Here is a 17,304-nt window from a genome sequence, read left to right as displayed (position 1 = left end):
CTGCTCTGCAGTGCAACGGGCTGATCAGTTCCTTCTTGTGAGAACATGTTAAAACACAGAGATTTAAGAAATGCAAGCAGTGATAGAAACCAGGCTCCTTTAAGAAATGAACCTTTTGTTCAGTAGGCAGTCTTTATTTCATTAACTTTATCAGGCTAATCCATGTTATGGATTGCAAACCAGAAAATTGTTTTATGTGTAATATAATGGACGAGTAAAATCCCATTTATTTATAATGGTCTTCATGGGACACTCTGGAATTTATACCCTGAATATTTTTTTCTTTTTCATTTTAGGCAAGAAGCAGAAAATTTGTTAGGCTGAGATTTTCATAACAGCTTTCCTAGAGGGAAAGGTCACCTGGTTCCCTGGAGACACTGGAGAAAAACCACCCCAATCCAGCAGCACCTTTATCTGTTTGCATGCAAAGGTAAGAGGGGAACAGCCCTTCAGTTTTCAATGGGTATTATTAACCATTCCTAATATAATAGTTGTTTTTCCTGAGGGAGATGCAGGGAAAGAGAGTGTGCTGTTTTAGCCAGAGATGAAACAGTGGCACTATAAGCTTTTTGAGCTCAGATCACATATAAACTCATCTATATTATTTAGACAAAGAATAATTGCTAAGTAAACTTACCATCTCGAAGAGAGAAGGATAGAAGGTCCTAAAGAGAAAAAAAAAGAGAGTATTTAAGTTAAAACTGATGATAAAGGCCTGGGGGGATCAAAATGGAGGTGTGGAAACCCATCAGACTGATTTAATTACTGCAGCATCTCAGTTCATTAAAGCTACAATTCAGTGAGGCAGCACAGAGAAAATCAATATAAAATTGTCCAAAGGGCTGGTCAGAAGTAGATAACACTTGGTAGATGCTGAAACATCCCATACTTTTTATTATGAGTTCCCCTGATCTTACACCAGACTTCCAAATTTGGAGAAACAGGGCTCTAAGGGCTCTAGTCCTCCCTCTCTGCTCCCTGCACACTCAGATATATTCACATTTTCAACATGAGCAACAGGTGTGGATGTTCCTCCAGTGGAACTTCAGGCAGTAAGGCTGAACTATCCCAAAGTTCTTTTGGATTAAGGGCTCACACAGATAACTCAAAATTCATGGCCACCTGTCAAGACCGAGAGATTTCTGTGTTGGCTCTTCAGCATAAAAAAACCCAGAAAAACAGATCAGTTCTGTAGGTTGTTTCTATAGATGAGTCCATGAAAAAGAGGGCAGTGTTTTTACCACTGTGTTCTCCTCTTTTATTGCCATGGGACAAATTTTAAGCTCCTTATGTGACTACACTAAGCACTGGCTCAGTGTAGCTGCTTCCCTCTCCTACACACAAACACAGCACAGCTGAATTTCCCTGGGAATCTTTCAGCCCTCTGGGGACACAAAAAATTCATCCAAAGATGTAGGAGCCTGCCAGAGTTTATGATCATTAGTCCCCTCAGCTCCTAAGCACAATTTGCATTGTAAAAACATCTCTAATCTGAAAGTCCTACACATGAGAAGTGGAGGATGGGGAGCAAACCATCCTTAACCAACTGGAGGGACAAACTGGAGTGTTCTCCTAGGATGGCTGGTGGGAGTTTTGGCAATAAACTCTCCCTGAGCGAGGCAGAGGGAGCTGTGGCTGTGACTCAGGTCCCACTATCATCCCTGGCACCTCATCCCAACCAGCCTCAGAGAAATGTGGCCTAAGCATGTCCACATTGCAGGAGCATTTCAAAAGGTCAGGGATGCACCCAGGTGATAGAATAGAATTATAGAATCATAGAATGGATTGGGTTGGAAAAGACCTCCAAGACCATCAAGTCCAACCCTTGATCCAATCCCACTGTGATCTGGTAAAGGGACTGGAGTTGGACCAAGGGTTGGACTTGATGATCTCAGAGGTCTTTTCCAACCCAATCCATTCTGTGATTCTATGGATGTGGCACTGAGGGAGAATCCACCACGTCTTGATCCAACCCCACTGTGATCACCAGCCCAGGGCACGGAGTGGGGTTGGATCAAGGGTTGGACTTGCTGATCTCAGAGGGCTTTTCCAACCCAATCCATTCTATGATTCTAAGTTCAAAACCCATTTCCTCAAAACCAGAGAGCACCAAATCCACACCACAGAAAATGGGCATTCTAAGTACGCTCAGAGCAGAAAAAAAAATACTCATAATAAGAATTTTCAATGTTTTATCACCTTCTTCACCTCTTTTATTGCACTGCCTTCCCATACCACACCCACAGCCTGCTATGAGTGCTGTGCTTTAAGGATTGTTACCAACATCTGCCTGTGTTAGTCACCTCCAGTGAACACAAAGATAACAATCCATAATCCTCAGATGTTCATTCAATCAAGGGTGAGCTCATCTCTAATATCCTGACTTCAGGATCGTCCCTTCACCTCCTTTGAGATGAAGGGCCTTCAAAAATGCAGCCTTAGTGCCAACAGGGCCCTACCACTGATCTCACCGAGCAATTAACGCGGGTGGCTTAACAAATAAACAGTAAATATTGCGTCAGCAGCAGCTGAATACAAAGAAACACAGGCACCATAAAGCAGCACATCAATAATTCATAAAGCTTTGTCCCAGGGCTGGTTTGTTTCCAGGTCAGAAGGTAAAGCTGACCTGGCTTTTCACTGGTGTTTCTCACACACCAGTTTTTTTCCCAAGGACACGGCTCTCCTGCTCTGCTGGTGATCACAGTAGGGTTGGATCAAGACGTGGTGGATTCTCTCTCAGTGCCACATCCAGAGAATCACAGAATCCATTGGGTTGGAAAAGACCTCCAAGATCATCAAGTCCAACCCTTGGTCCAACTCCAGTCCCTTTACCAGATCATGGCACTCAGTGCCACGGCCAAGCTCAGCTGAAAACCCTCCAGGGATGGGGAATCCACCCCCTCTCTGAGCAGCCCATTCCAATCCCTGAGCACTCTCTCTGCAAAGGATTTCCTCCTGATCTCCAACTTCAATTTTCCCTGGCAGAGCTTGAGCCCATCATGCCCCCTTGTCCTATTGCTGAGTGCCTGGGAGAAGAGACCAACCCCCACCTGGCCAGAACTTCCCTTCAGTCAGTTCCAGACAGTGCTGAGGTCACCTCTGAGCCTCCTCTTCTCCAGGCTGAACACCCCCAGCTCCCTCAGCCTCTCCCCACAGCACTTGTGCTTCAGTCCCTTCTCCAGCCTCGTTGCTCTTCTCAGTTGGGTTGGAAAAGACCTCTGAGATCATCAAACCCAACCCTTGGTCCAACTCCAGTCCCTTTACCAGATCATGGCACTCAGTGCCACGGCCAAGCTCAGCTGAAAAACCTCCAGGGATGGGAATCCACCCCCTCTCTGGGCAGCCCATTCCAATCCCTGAGCACTCTCTCTGCAAAGAAGTTGGGTTGGAAGAGACCTCAGATTAGCAAATCCAACCCTTGATCTGCTAAAGTCTCTGTCTTTCCTCACACAAAATCAATCCCTTTGCCCCTGTAGGTGACTGTGTAAGGTATTGATGTTGGGGCATCAGACTGATAATTATTCCTCATCTTTGCTTTCAGCTGATCAAAGAACTGTGATCTGTGGTTTCCGTGTTCCACCTGAACCTGGGTGAGATCCTCAGTTTTTGCTCCTGTAAAAGCACACGGAGCCTTTCGGCAACACAAGTTGGGAGCAGCACAGGCTGAATGTCACCCTTCAACTCAGCAGCCATGGAGGAAATCTTGCCTAGACCTGGGGAATCCATCCTGAGGCAGAGAGAATGAGGGAAACAACCTGGGAAACACCCCAAGGAAGAAAGACAGACTGTGGGTGTCCTGATTGTGAGCAAACAACATCAGAGCAGCTGCTGCTATTTTAGAAGATCTGCCCTAAGTTATTAACTAAGCTCAGGATCTGTTGCTGCACTCAAGCTGTTCTAGGACTTTGGGCACTGGAGCATTTGGATGTTTGGAGCAGATCCTCAAGCATTGGGACTAATTAAACTCTTATTTTTTAGTATTAGAAAGTAGGGCTTTACTTTATTTCAGGGTGCAGAGGGGATAGCTCCACCTACACGCACCCAACTTTGAAAACTTTTTACTTATTTATATATTTTTAGCAAAAAAATTAATGCTCATTGATTCTCAATTACATAATTCTCCTCATTATTTAGTATTCTGTCTTCTACTGGTTATTGATTTCTCACTTCTCATGCTAATTAGTCCACATTTTCAGTCTTTTTATTATCTTTCCCCAGACAAGGAGTTTTCAGCACAGGATAAATCATCTTTTTCAGTCTCTTTTTTATCTTCTGGTTACTTGCCACACATCCTTAGAGGGCTATAAATTCTGCATTCCAGGTGTCCAGTTTTTCAGCTCCCCCAGGCTTTGTTCATTGAAGCTTAGCAAAACTTAAAGTTTTGGTGACTTTCCAATCACACTCAGGCTGTAGAAAACCCCCTTAGCTACATGCTGGCTAAAGTGGGAAATGACACTGCTTATTATTAATTAAAACAGTTCATTAAAAAGTTAATTAAAGCCATTAATTAGAAAAAAATTATCAAATCCCAGAAGGAAGCAGACTCTTCTACCATAGCATACATGTGGACTCCCTGATCAAACTCTGACAAATGTAAGAGCAAATTTGTCCTGCCAGAGAGTGAGGTCTTGGAAGCCACCTGAGGGCAGTGGCTCAGCAGCATTTCCTCCTCTCAGTCTCAACACATGGAATCATGGAATGGATTGGGTTGGAAAAGACCTCCAAGATCATCAAGTCCAACCCTTGATCCAACCCCACTGTGATCACCAGCCCAGGGCACGGAGTGCCCTGGGCTGGTGATCACAGTGGGGTTGGATCAAGATGTGGTGGATTCTCACTCAGTGCCACATCCATAGAAACACAGAATCCATTGGGTTGGAAAAGACCTCTGAGATCATCAAGTCCAACCCTTGGTCCAACTCCAGTCCCTTTACCAGATCATGGCACTCAGTGCCATGGCCAAGCTCAGCTTAAAAACCTCCAGGGATGGGGAATCCACCCCCTCTCTGGGCAGCCCATTCCAATGTCTGAGCACTCTCTCTGCAAAGAAGTTGGGTTGGAAGAGACCTCAGATTAGCAAATCCAACCCTTGATCCAACCCCACTGTGATCACCAGATTCATGGCACTCAGTGCCACATCCAGTCTCATCTTAAAAACCTCCAGGGATGGTGAGTCCACCATCACAGAATCATAGAATAGAATCATAGAATCAGTTGGGTTGGAAGAGACCTCTGAGATCATCAAGTCCAACCCTTGATCCAATCCCACTGTGATCACCAGCCCAGGGCACTCTGTGCCCTGGGCTGGTGATCACAGTGGGATTGGATCAAGACATGGTGGATTCTCCATCCCTGGAGGTGTTTAAGAGGACACTCAGTGCCACATCCAGTCCCTTCTCCAGCCTCGTTGCTCTTCTCTGGCCCCTCTCTGGGCAGCCCATTCCAATCCCTGAGCACTCTCTCTGCAAAGAATTTTTTCCTGATCTCCAACTTCAATTTCCCCTGGCAGAGCTTGAGCCCATCGTGCCCCCTTGTCCTATTGCTGAGTGCCTGGGAGAAGAGACCAACCCCCACCTGGCCAGAACTTCCCTTCAGGCAGTTCCAGACAGTGCTGAGGTCACCTCCTGCAGCAGTCCAAGCTGTCATAGTGTACTTGAATCATGTGTGGGGGTGTGTGTGTCCTTCAAAGAGAGTGTTAAAGAACTGCTAGACCACTTCTAAAAATAATAAAGGCTTTACTTTAGATAAATCCCTTTACAAACATCATTCTCTCCAAAAAAAAGTTATATAATTTCCAACACCCTGAGGTGTTTCCTGGACTGCCCAAGAGACAGGAGAGGTGCTGAGGTGGGAGCTGGTTGTGGGGACCAAGAAAGTTCCCTGCAGTTGTATCTCCCCTCACACAGCCCTGCTCTCACATCTGTGGCTCTCAGGCTGTGGCTCAAGGTCAGCCTGTGACAACCATTAATCAATCAATGCCAGCACAGCCTGCAGGGTGACACAGCACAGGGTGCCAGGTGACAGTGCCCACGTCCTGTGTGGCACCAGCAGCAGCCTCGTGCTCTCCTCACCCTGCACAGCACAGTGTGAGAATAGACTGGGGGAGACCTTCCCAGCAAGAGCAGGTCCTGCCAAAATGCTTCAACTCTTTTATCTTTATATCAGCTTTTCCAGCAGAGCATCACAGAGCAGCCCCAGCCTCACTCTCTCAGGGAAAATAAAGTCACAGTGATTTCCTCCTGGTCAAAGCCTTCTCTGGAAATTGTGCTCTCTGGAGAATGTGGTTTGCATTGCAGGTAATGGTGAAGGGGCTTTTCACCAAGTGAGAGTCAGGTTTGTTGTGTTCAGTGTGCCACTAAAACCTGTGGAAAGCACAGAGGAATCAAAACCACTGCAATAACAGAGGCAAAAGTGTGTCAGTTCTCAGTTCTGTAGAGTGAAACCATAAAGACACAAACATTAATGACAGAGAGTGACCTTGCCTTGTGTCCATCACTCCCCTCAGCTCTTTATGGATGGAGAGGCTGCCAGACCCCTCCATAGTCCCTCACAAACAGATGCCTTTCAGAAATACTGATTTTACTCACAAACAGCACTTCAGCTGCAGACAGACATGTCTGACAAATCCTTTTTGCAAAGCAAACAAGGGCAAGGGGAGCACATGGGGTAATTACCTGGGTAACAGCAACTGGATTTTCCTTCAGGATGGGATCCTTGAGCAAAATGTCAGTGAAGGTTTCTGTGCCCTCACCTCCCAAGCCATCAGCAAAGGCTGCCATGGCAGGTAGGACAGCGTCGGGCAGGTCCAGCCATCTCACAAAGCCCTGGATGAATTCTGTCCTGAAGGAGCTGGAAAGGCAAAAGGAGCAGTTAAGGCTCCACAACTGGGTGGTTTTGGAAGCTTTGAGTGGTCCATGGTTTCAAACGTTGTTCTGATACCGTTCACACAAAAATCAAAGCATCAGAAGGAGTCAGCAGAGGGTGAGCAGCTAAACAAGCAAGGAAACCATCTGAGCAGGGCCAGTCCTTGCTCCAGTGCACACTCTGATGTCTGCAGTGGTAAAGGAAGTGAGTTGTGCAGAAGGATAAAAGTCTTACAGGTATAAGAGACAAAGGATTTTCCACTCCCTGAACTTTAGAAAACCCCACAAAGAGTCTGTTACCAGCTCTGCCTGAGCTGCCACCCAAACCCCACCTGTCCTTCCCACATGCAGTACCTTTGCTCGTTTTCAGGGAACAGCCAGGCAAGGGATATCCCACAAAGTGCTGCGTAGGCAAATCTTCCTGGCTCCCCCAGCTGCCGGCCCAGGAGCACACACAGCTCCTTCTCCCCTGCCTGCTCAGCCTCCTGGTGCTGCTTAGAAACCCAACCTTGCCACTTCTCCTCCATTTTCACCTGCAAGTTCAAGGAGGAAACACCTTCAGAAAAAATCCAACAACGAGCAGTTGGAGACCAGGAAGCAAAGGGACAAATTGGCTTTGTTTTTTCACTGTCACACTTGCTGTTGGTATTAAATCAAGTCTGTCCAGGTCCAGCTTGTATATTCTCCACCCTCAACACACTGCTGGGACAAAGAAGACAAGAGGACACTTTCTGTTCACCAGTTCTCAAGAGTTTTCCACCAAATGAGCTGACAATACTTCACACAGCAAAAGGAAAAGTCCCCTTGGAGAGGCAGAGACTGGGCTCCATTCAGGCATGTAATTCACACATTTACTGCAAAAATAACATGAAAATAAAAGCTCTGCACCTGCAGGGACCAGTACAGCTGCCTGGGAAATGATTTGCCTCTCTCATCTCAGCCCAAATTGCTCCTCTGTTTGTTTAGCTGATTGCATTAGGGAAGTTGAGTCCAGCTGCAGCCCCTGAGAAGGTCTTTAATGTGTCCTGTGGACATTGCTGTGCTTTGCTTGTAACATTCTCTCCTCTGTTCAACTTGCCACTGCTTTTACTCTAAAAATAAGGTCCCTGCTCCACACAGGCCTTGGGCTGGACCAAAATATGGGTTTTTTTAGAGTGTAGATGAGGATGTTTCCAACTGAAGGGTTTCCAGCAGTGAGCTGAGTGACCTCAGGCAGAGGTGACAACAGCTCATTTCACAATTCAGCCTGGGGAACAACCTGCTCCAAAGATCACTTCCATCACCTGGAAGTTTTACTGATTTCAGCTGGTTTCTAAGGGGCCCAAATCACCTATTTCATTACATACTTCATATTTAAATGTTTCCTTTCTTCCACGCCCTGACTAAATAGGAATTAGGAGCCCATGACACGACAACCAGCTCTCAGAGGATGCAGGCACCATTTATGGATAGTTTTAGAGTGCTAAAAGAAAGAAATGCAATAGGAGCAGCTCTTTTTAAAGAGATTTTATTATCTGTGTGCTATCCCTCATGGTCCTTCAGGAAAGTTGTCTGTCCTGCACTCAGAAATTTATTGGAGCTGATTTGTGTTCCTCAAGGCCTGCACAATTTACCTGCTGGTGTTTAAATGCAAGGAAAACTCATCACTGCAGGCTGATGGTTTTTGTACCTCACACCTCTTTCCCAGGGAGGGCTCAGCCCAGCACACACTCCTGGTGCTGCCCCTGGCTCCAGCATCTCCCTGTGTTTCCATGGAAACATCACATTCCAGCACAAAGTCCACAGGAATAAACGAACTGTTACTTCCCAACAACCAGAGAAAGGAAGGGCCAGGTTAAACTTCCCTGGGGAGAGCAGAGGGCTGGGATCAATCCCAGCCTGCCAGGCCCACTCCAGTTCCCACCACACCACACACCAGTAAGGACACTCCCTGAATCCCAGTTGGGAACTGGCCTCCAGCTTTCCAGGACTTTCTTATCCCAAGATTGTTTTGTTACCTCAGGTGCTCCAAATGCTCCCCCATTTGGAGCCCCAAAATCCATTTCCCAACTCTCACTGTCTTTGATCTCCCTAAACCAACCAAACTTTCACACCAACTGTCCCAGGAATAATATAACACTAAAATTCCAAGAATTTCACAACTACTTGGCATGTCTGTTCACCTCTGGACACGTTATGGGAGACACCACTAAAAAGAAAACCCCCTTCCCTGATGGATTTATTGATTTCTTAACTCAAATTCATACAAGAAGTGAAGCAGCTAAACCCAACCTAAGCAGTACAACTGTTTCACCTGATTTCCCAATAAAATATGGAGCAATAATGGAGCAACACCACAGTGGCTTCTGGCCTGCAACAAATAAATCAGTGCTGAGCATCTAAAATACCCAGAAGGAGTTTCTGGAAGACTTTGCTCTGAAGATGCTCAGAGCAGTGCCCTCAATGTGCTTCTCTGAATAAATAAACTCATAAATACCTGGGAAAAATGGGCTTGGATTTTCAGACATACAACATTAAAGAAAAAGGGCAACATGCAATTTACTGGAGAAAATTTGGGCCAAGTTTTGCCACTAAACTGAGATGAGGGAACTGAGAGTTAGAAACATATCCTAAATTACTTATGGCTCATGGCACTGGAATTCACATCCCTGCCTCCAACAATGGAATCTGGCAATCAACAGCACTGCCATAATCTGAACTGTCACTTGAAAGAGAATTTTTTTATCACTTCCAGCACTCACTTTTCACACAAAGCCCATTGTCTTCTTTAGAAAAAAAAATATATATTTTATATAGCAGCTCACATAATTGTTTGAAAAGCAGAAAGGTAATTCTTTTGGGATCTAAAGCTGTACAAGACACGTGTTTCCAACTGCTGGAAGAATAAATAGAGAGATGGTGGCATCGTGTTTGTCCTAAACTATGACAGCAGTGACCAAAGTATTGATATGTTCATCTCCACAACCCATAGAAGTTAATGAGGCATCTCATTAACTTCAGAGAAGCAGCTGTAGGTAATTATTCAGGTGTGGATGGCCAAAAAGGGAGAACAAAAAGGCCCTTATGAGAAGAGGGAGGACAGCAGAGCCCAGCTGTGGTTACACATCACACACATCGCAGAGGCTGTGGAAACATCTGGGCAAGATGAGGAGTTTGGGGACCAGCACAGGGCTCTGGAGTGACACCCTGGGAGCTCCACGGCTTTGCTTTTATCCATAAATACGCGGTTATAAGCACAGAACACGAATAATTGTGTGCCTCTACAGTGACAGGAGTGCGATATGAGCGCCCACAGGGAGTGTAGCGGAGGGTTTGGGGGTCACGAAAAGCCGAAAGCTTAAGCAGTTGCAGAGCTGTTTAATTCGGTTAATCCCGAGGTTTACACGGCGGCGACGGGAGAAGCGATTTCCTCACAGCGGTGCGGGGAAAGCGAGCAGAGAAAAGCGTGAGGGAACCCCCCGGGCTGTGAGGGAGGCTCGGGGGTCTGGGACCTCTGCCGACAGAAGATGGGCCCTTTTTTACCGAACGCGGGACCATTTTAAACCGAAAGCAGCACTTGAGGCCGCGGCTGAACACGGAAAAGCCGCGCGGGGCTCGGCGGCCTGAGGGGAAGGGAAGGGGCGGCCTGAGGGAAGGAAGGGCCTGCCCGCTCGGCCCCCACAGCCCTGCCCGGCCCCTCTCCCACCACCCCGGCCCGGCCCCGACCTGCTCCGAACATCCAACATGGGACACCGACAACGGAACACCGAGAACGCGACACGGAGAAACCGCCACAGCGCCCGCCCCTTCCTGCCCGGCCCGGCCCGGCCCGGCCCGCCCTTCCCGCGGAACCCGCGGAGAGGAGGGGATGGATGGAAATGAAGGGAATGGAGAGGGAATGTGAGGGGATGGATGGATGGATGGATGGATGGATGGATGGATGGATGGATGGATGGATGGATGGATGGATGGATGGATGGATGGATGGATGGATGGATGGATGGATGGAGGGGGAACGTGAGGGGATGGATGGATGGATGGATGGATGGATGGATGGATGGATGGATGGATGGATGGATGGAGGGGGAACGTGAGGGGATGGATGGATGGATGGATGGATGGATGGATGGATGGATGGATGGATGGATGGATGGATGGGAACGTGAGGGGATGGATGGATGGAGGGGAACGTGAGGGGATGGATGGATGGAGGGGAATGTGGGGGAATGGATGGATGGAGGGGGAACATGAGGGGATGGATGGATGGATGGATGGATGGATGGATGGATGGATGGATGGATGGATGGATGGAGGGGGAACATGAGGGGATGGATGGATAGATGGATGGATGGATGGATGGATGGAACATGAGGGGATGAAGGAGCTGAAGGGATGGAGGGGCATTTGAAGGGATGGCAAGAAATGAAGGGATGGAGGGGCCATGAGGGAGTGGAGGGAATTGAAGGGATGTCAAGGGCTGAGGTGATGCTGCCTTGCCCTGTTTCTCATTATGGTTCTCTCTTTCAGGCTAGATACTGTCAGGGTAAACAGTTGTGTATTACCTATTTGCTACCCAAAATTTGAAGCCAGCCAGGTAAGGTAAGAAGGGCAGGGGAACTTGGAGACAAAACTTTCTTGGCAAAAGGGCCACCATGACTTAAACCTGAGTACAAGCAAATCCTTTCCGTTTTGGAATGGGAAGACAATTCTGTTGGCCTTTTCTCCATAAACTTAATAGTTGTGACAAATCTTTATGCTGTTATTGAGCCTTATCTCGTCAGGTGAGAATCTGTTCAAAAGGTATCAGGTCCTCATGACCAGGGTGGGCTGGAAAACATTTCAGCTGAACTGAAGAAAGGCTTGGAAGCTGCTGATCCCTGACTGTGGATCCACAGGGATTCTTTCAGAGGGCCAGTCTCTCCCTGGAAATCACAGAGCATCCCTGCTGCCTTCCCACTGCTGTGTGCTGCCTTTCCTCTTTGCCTTTTTTTATTTGTCTCTGTAGAAATTTCTGGAATAAAAACTGAGCACACCCTTTTGGGAGGGCAGAGTGAAACGTAGCAAAGAGATTTTACTGATTGTGTTCATTCTCTGGTTTCATTTCTTCATGTGCTACCAACACACACAGGCTGGTGAGATCCTTTGTGTCCTTACAGAGGACAAGGGACACCTCTGGTAAAATATTCATTATGTTTTTTGACTGGTGGTGGCAACTGATCCTGGATGTGATGTTTAAACCCTTCTGGAGTTTGGTATCTTGCTTCCCCTCTTTAGGCAAAATTCCTCATTTTAAAAATTATTTTATTTTTAAATTGAGATTATTTTACAGCTCTGGACCAGTTTGTCATCTTTAGGAGAGTCTGGGATGAAAGATTTGCTTACTGAAATTATTTTCAGTGCAGCTAAATATCTGATTCAGTCTTTATATTTGGAATAATACAGTATTTGGGTTTAAAATTACCTGCCTTTTCCCAGTGGAAAAGCTTTTTTTCTGGTTGGTTATTAGCAAATGTCATGTCTATTCTGCAATAAATCCTGTTGCTGGCCAAATAGATGAGAGAAACCAAAGGATTTATTTCCCCTGGAGGTTTGTGTTCTTAGGCAGAAAACAGACCTGTGTTTTCCAAGACTTTAGGAGGACAAGAGCTCCTGCCCTCTTAGTCTAATCTGTTTTATCTGCTGTGAGACACTATGTATATTTATATACTGAGCAACTGCAGGACAAAAGTTTCCATTCTTATCAAACACAAATATTTACCTGATCCAAGGTCTGCTGGGATCCATGGTACTCTTAAAAATGCAGCTTAACTAGAGAAATCCCCTGGTTTTTTCCCAGTTTCATTTTAGTTGGGTTTCAGGGCATTTTCTTAGCAACTAAATATTTTATTTTAAAATAAAGCAACAAACCAACACATTATTGCTTTGCTTTACTCACCACCTCAGCTATATCCACTTTCTCAGCTGCAACTCCTGTCAGGGAGAGAACTGGGAATTGTTTTGACATTCATTGGCAGTGAGGAATTGAAACACAGAAGTCAGTGAGCAATTAATATTATTTACATTTAATGGAGACAATCCATATAAAAACATCACACGTGGTGGGGCACAGCAGTCCATGGATTTCTGTTTGTCTCTGGGAGCATCTCCAAGGGCAATGTGGTATTTCATGGAAAGGCAGGAGGGGTAAAGAAGGAGGGGTAGCCAGATAAAGGAGTTGAGGTGAGAAGAACTATTTCTGTGCTAAAGAACACGGGGAATTTGGAGCGTTTGGAAAGGGTTTTTTGCCCTTTGCAAGCCACAGATCAAGATTAGGAGTTGGGTTTGCCTTTTCCTCACCCAGTTTTGGGTGTAACTTCAAATGGCATCAACTGACATCCCCTTTTCCCAGTCCCTTTCCCATCCCTGCCAGCAGCTGTCGGGCAGGGGTGGGGATTAAGGTGGTAATCTGGGTTAGAACTACTCTCCTTCAGCCCCCAGTCCCTGATTTAACAGCCTTATTGCCCCACACTGTCCCCAGAAAAGGTGTACGTGTGCTCAGAGAGCAGGAAAACACAACCCCAGGCTGTTCAGGACAGACCTTCCAGGTGTTCCAGATAACACCCTGCAGGGCTGATCAGGAGAGGACACGAACAAGAACAGAGTGGCAAAAGCAAACCAACAGAATTATTAGTCTGGGATGAAAATCCCGTGGAAAACACATAAATATCAACATATAAATAGTTGACTTTTGTTTCCAGTAATGAGATTTAACAATGCTGAGCCTTGGCATTGAGCCAGCCTAGCCAGCTGCTGAATTTATTCTGTGAATGATTGTTTTTAGGTCCATAAACTCACTGGTGTGCCCAACCTGCAGCTCTGCAGGCAAAGCCAGTCCGTTATCTTGGGGACACGCTCGTTAATTAATTAATTGCTTCAGGCAATAGTAATGACGTGGACCTCCTTGTCACAGGAGGTGGGAGAGTCCCTCTTGCACCTGCAGTGGAATTTAGGAGTGCAGCAAAGCACCAGAGACATGACCAAGCCCAGAGTAAGCAGCAGACAAATTACCCATTTGACCCTCCCCAGGTACACAAAGGGGAGGATGATGATGGTGAGGATCACCCCGAGCAGCAGCAGCAGCACAAGTCTCTGCACAGCCAGGCTGCTGTCTGCTGAAATGTCCTCTGTGTTTAAAATGTCCTGGCTGCTCTGAGCCCAGCTATTGCTGTCCAGCCCCTTGGCAGGGATGTGCACCTCTGGATTCCACTCGAGGTCTTCCAAGTGCTCCAGGATGTCTTCTTTATTTGGGAGTGTGCGGATGAGCCCTTCTGACACCCAAGTGGGTTTTCTGCACAGAGGGCAGGTGATGATCCAGGTGTTCTTCTCTTTCCTGAGGATGAGCTTGAGGCAGACAGCACAGAAGGTGTGCTGGCAGTCCAGGAGCTTTGGGACTCTGTAGATGTTGTAGTTGTTGAAGCAGATCAGGCAGTCCATGTCTGTGGATGTGGTTGAACCCTGGTGGTTCATTTCCAGTGTGCACGTTTTGGGACAGTCTCTGTTTGTTGGCACAGCAAGAGGTTTGGAGTGTGGATTTTCTCCTTCCAAAATTGCTGGTTTGGAGGCAGCAGGACTGTCTGGCTCTGTGCCTGAAGGTCTCTCTGCTGTTCCCATACACTCTTCAGCAAATCCCACTGTCTTCCCATGTTTTGTGTTCTGTGTTAGGGATCCTGCCCTGCTCATTTCTGCAGCACCTCCTGCCACGGGGGCAGGACGATCCTCCTCAGCCTGCAGTACTCCTTGAGCCGGCCATCCCTCTTCCCTGTTTGGCTTGTCAGTGGATTTCTCCATGGAGATAAACCTCCCTGCAGCTTGTCTTCCCTTGGCTGAAGTATTTCCCGAGCCTCTGGCTCCTTTTATGTGTTGCTGTATCCCTGCTGTATGCAGGATTGATTGGTGGCAGCCTAAAGTGAGCGGTGCTCTTACAATACGATGTTTTTATGAGATGGGGACCTGAGTTAATGATTAACTTCCCAGCCAAGACAGTTTACAAGGACTGATAACATCACTGGGCAGTTCCTGTCCGGAAGCAGACTCCATGGCATTAGCTGTGACAGCCAGACACTACTGTTAGTAACAAAATAGAACTCTATTTGTTGAAAGCATTTCCACTGGTCTCTAAACAGTGCTTTGCTGGACAGTGACAGATTTGAGGGAATTATCCACTACTGCCATTGGGGTGCTGAATGCAGTGTTTTGATTAGACCATAAATATCACCAGTCCTGAGGGCTCAGGGTAGGACATTTGCTCTTGGTTTAGCATTGCTCACTATCCTGCAGCACCAAGAGAAGAATGAGATTGAGATTATTAATGTGAGTGCTGAATATCCAGTTATTATCAAGACATTATAATGTCTTTTATCCTGGTTGGTTTCAGTCATCAGGCATCAGTTTCCAGTGCATGACTGAGGACCATGTAGGAGCTCAGACAGTCCATGAGAGAGATCTGGAAATTAAAAGTAAGGTTGGTGTCCCAGTGGGACCATCTTCTTTCTTGTGGTGTTCACAGCACTTGGGAATGCTCTTCCTGAGTAGCTTTGTGAATATTCATCTTGTCTGATGAATTTTTTTCTTGTATGAAAAGAAAAAGCCTGAACTAAATCCCTCAGTCTCTTTTATTACTTGAGGGGGTAAAATCCTGGTGCTTTCTCAGCAAGAATCCTGTGAAAGAAAGGAAAGGAAGGAATGAAGGAAGGAAAGGAAGGAAAGAAGGAAGGAAAGAAGGAAGGAAAGAAGGAAGGAAAGGAAGGAAGGAAAGGAAGGAAGGAAGGAAGGAAAGAAGGAAGGAAAGGAAGGAAGGAAAGGAAGGAAGGAAGGAAGGAAGGAAGGAAGGAAGGAAGGAAGGAAGGAAGGAAGGAAGGAAGGAAGGAAGGAAGGAAGGAAGGAAGGAAGGAAGGAAGGAAGGAAGGAAGGAAGGAAGGAAGGAAGGAAGGAAGGAAGGAAGGAAGGAAGGAAGGAAGGAAAGGAAAGGAAGGAATGAAGGAAGGAAAGAAGGAAGGAAAGAAGGAAGGAAAGGAAGGAATGAAGGAAGGAAAGGAAGGAAAGAAAGGAAAGAAGGAAGGAAAGGAAGGATCACTAACCCCAAAAGACTGGAGCAGGTCAGTGTTACCAGCAGAAGACAGGCAGTACCACTTCAGGAGCCTCAAGTGCACCTGAACGCTCAAACTGTGCAACCTCCCTGCCACAGAGGAGCAGCAGAAGGAAATGAAACAACTGCAGCTGAGGAGGGCAAGGAGTTCAAGAAGGCTCTAATCTCCTGAACTCGCTGGTTGGGGGACAGGGTGGGAAGAGCTTGTTCTAATTGCTGAGAAATAGAAGCTTTGTCGTAAGCAAACCTCGTCAAAGTGCCTGAGCACTCTGCTGTGTTTCTGCTGATGTGGCTTGATGGACTTCTGGGTGACCCCAAATTTCAGGGGCCTTGAGATCTTTCAGCTTCTGAAGTGGGACTCAAAGTGCAGTAACATCTGCAAGTGGGCTGGTGAACTTGCAAGACTTGTGTTCAAAAACAGGAGAATTTTCTATTGCATTTCATATTTCACACTTAAAAAGATCTGGGAAAGTGTCAGACAGACCTGCTATTATTACACTGCTGTAGAAGCTTCAAATTTACTCTGTCAGTTCCCATGTCCAAAGTGGAAATGTCTTTAAATTCCCTGATTCTTAGTTATTAGAACAATATGAAACCACCTTGCACATGTTGGAAGTTGAAACAGACACCAAGAGGGACAACTATGCTCCTAACTTAAAAAATTTAAAATCCAGGTGGGATGGATCCATGCTCCATGTCTGTTTGCTGTGTGTCCCATCAGTGGGTGAGAATAACTTGTCTGTGTCTTTTGGCTGATTCCTCCACTGGCAAAGTTTTCAGCCCAGCCCTGACTGCAGCTCTGCTTTGTCCCTGCTGTCATGAGTGATGCTCCCTGGCTGGCATGTGCCTTGTGCTTCTCTGAATTGCCCACAGCCCTTTAATGCTCCTCAGGCTGCCTCATTAATCATTTGCAATCAGTTCATGTACTCATCCTGTTTTCCCGCTCTCAGTGTGTTTGCATAAGAAAATGTCTTTCTGTGAAATGCTTTGTACAGAACTGTTTATGGCAGGAAATAGATACAAAGGAGCAGTTGTGCCACTCCTGAATAAAATCCTCACGTGCCCACGGGCACATCCCAGGAGGTATTGGTGATACCCCTGTGAGCTTCTGCCTGTGCTGAGTTGTGGGTCAGATTGTGAGTCTGGACAAAAGGGACATAAAAATAATATACAACTTAAAAATCACTGTGATGTGAAGCCTCTTGTTGTATCCTCAGGACTGTTTTCTTAGTGTTCATCACAAAGCTGTTTGGATGTGCCTTCTGAGCTTGGAATTAGACAGAAATTCATAGAATCACAGAATGGTTTGGGTTGGAAGGGACCTTAAAGCTCATC

At 46.5% G+C, this 17,304-nt stretch overlaps 2 protein-coding genes across 2 annotated transcripts in view; both read right to left on the bottom strand.

The window, feature by feature from the left end:
- Nucleotides 1-10,652, bottom strand: part of TMCO4 (transmembrane and coiled-coil domains 4) — a 38,591-nt gene extending 27,939 nt beyond the window's left edge. Inside the window, exons 1-4 of the mRNA XM_071575565.1 lie at nt 10,572-10,652; nt 7,221-7,399; nt 6,678-6,852; nt 638-665 (exon numbers count right to left, since the gene is read on the bottom strand). Coding sequence (XP_071431666.1) covers nt 638-665; nt 6,678-6,852; nt 7,221-7,393 — 376 coding nt within the window. The 5' untranslated portion in view covers nt 7,394-7,399; nt 10,572-10,652. The remainder of the gene's footprint in view (nt 1-637; nt 666-6,677; nt 6,853-7,220; nt 7,400-10,571) is intronic.
- A 2,953-nt stretch (nt 10,653-13,605) lies between these two features.
- RNF186 (ring finger protein 186) lies at nt 13,606-14,778 on the bottom strand. Its single transcript, XM_071575752.1, has one exon. It carries the CDS (start codon nt 14,670-14,672, stop codon nt 13,758-13,760), a length of 915 nt encoding a protein of 304 aa, XP_071431853.1. The 5' UTR covers nt 14,673-14,778; the 3' UTR covers nt 13,606-13,757.
- Nucleotides 14,779-17,304: the final 2,526 nt, after the last annotated feature.

The sequence above is a fragment of the Pithys albifrons genome, chromosome 22 (genome assembly GCF_047495875.1).
Source record: "Pithys albifrons albifrons isolate INPA30051 chromosome 22, PitAlb_v1, whole genome shotgun sequence".
NCBI classification, from domain to species: Eukaryota; Metazoa; Chordata; class Aves; order Passeriformes; family Thamnophilidae; genus Pithys; species Pithys albifrons.
This window is presented reverse-complemented; position numbering and strand designations above follow the sequence as displayed.

What these genes read in the sequence shown, in the direction of transcription:
- RNF186 (XM_071575752.1), bottom strand. Translation starts at nt 14,672, where the DNA reads ATGGAGAAATCCACTGACAAGCCAAACAGGGAAGAGGGATGGCCGGCT.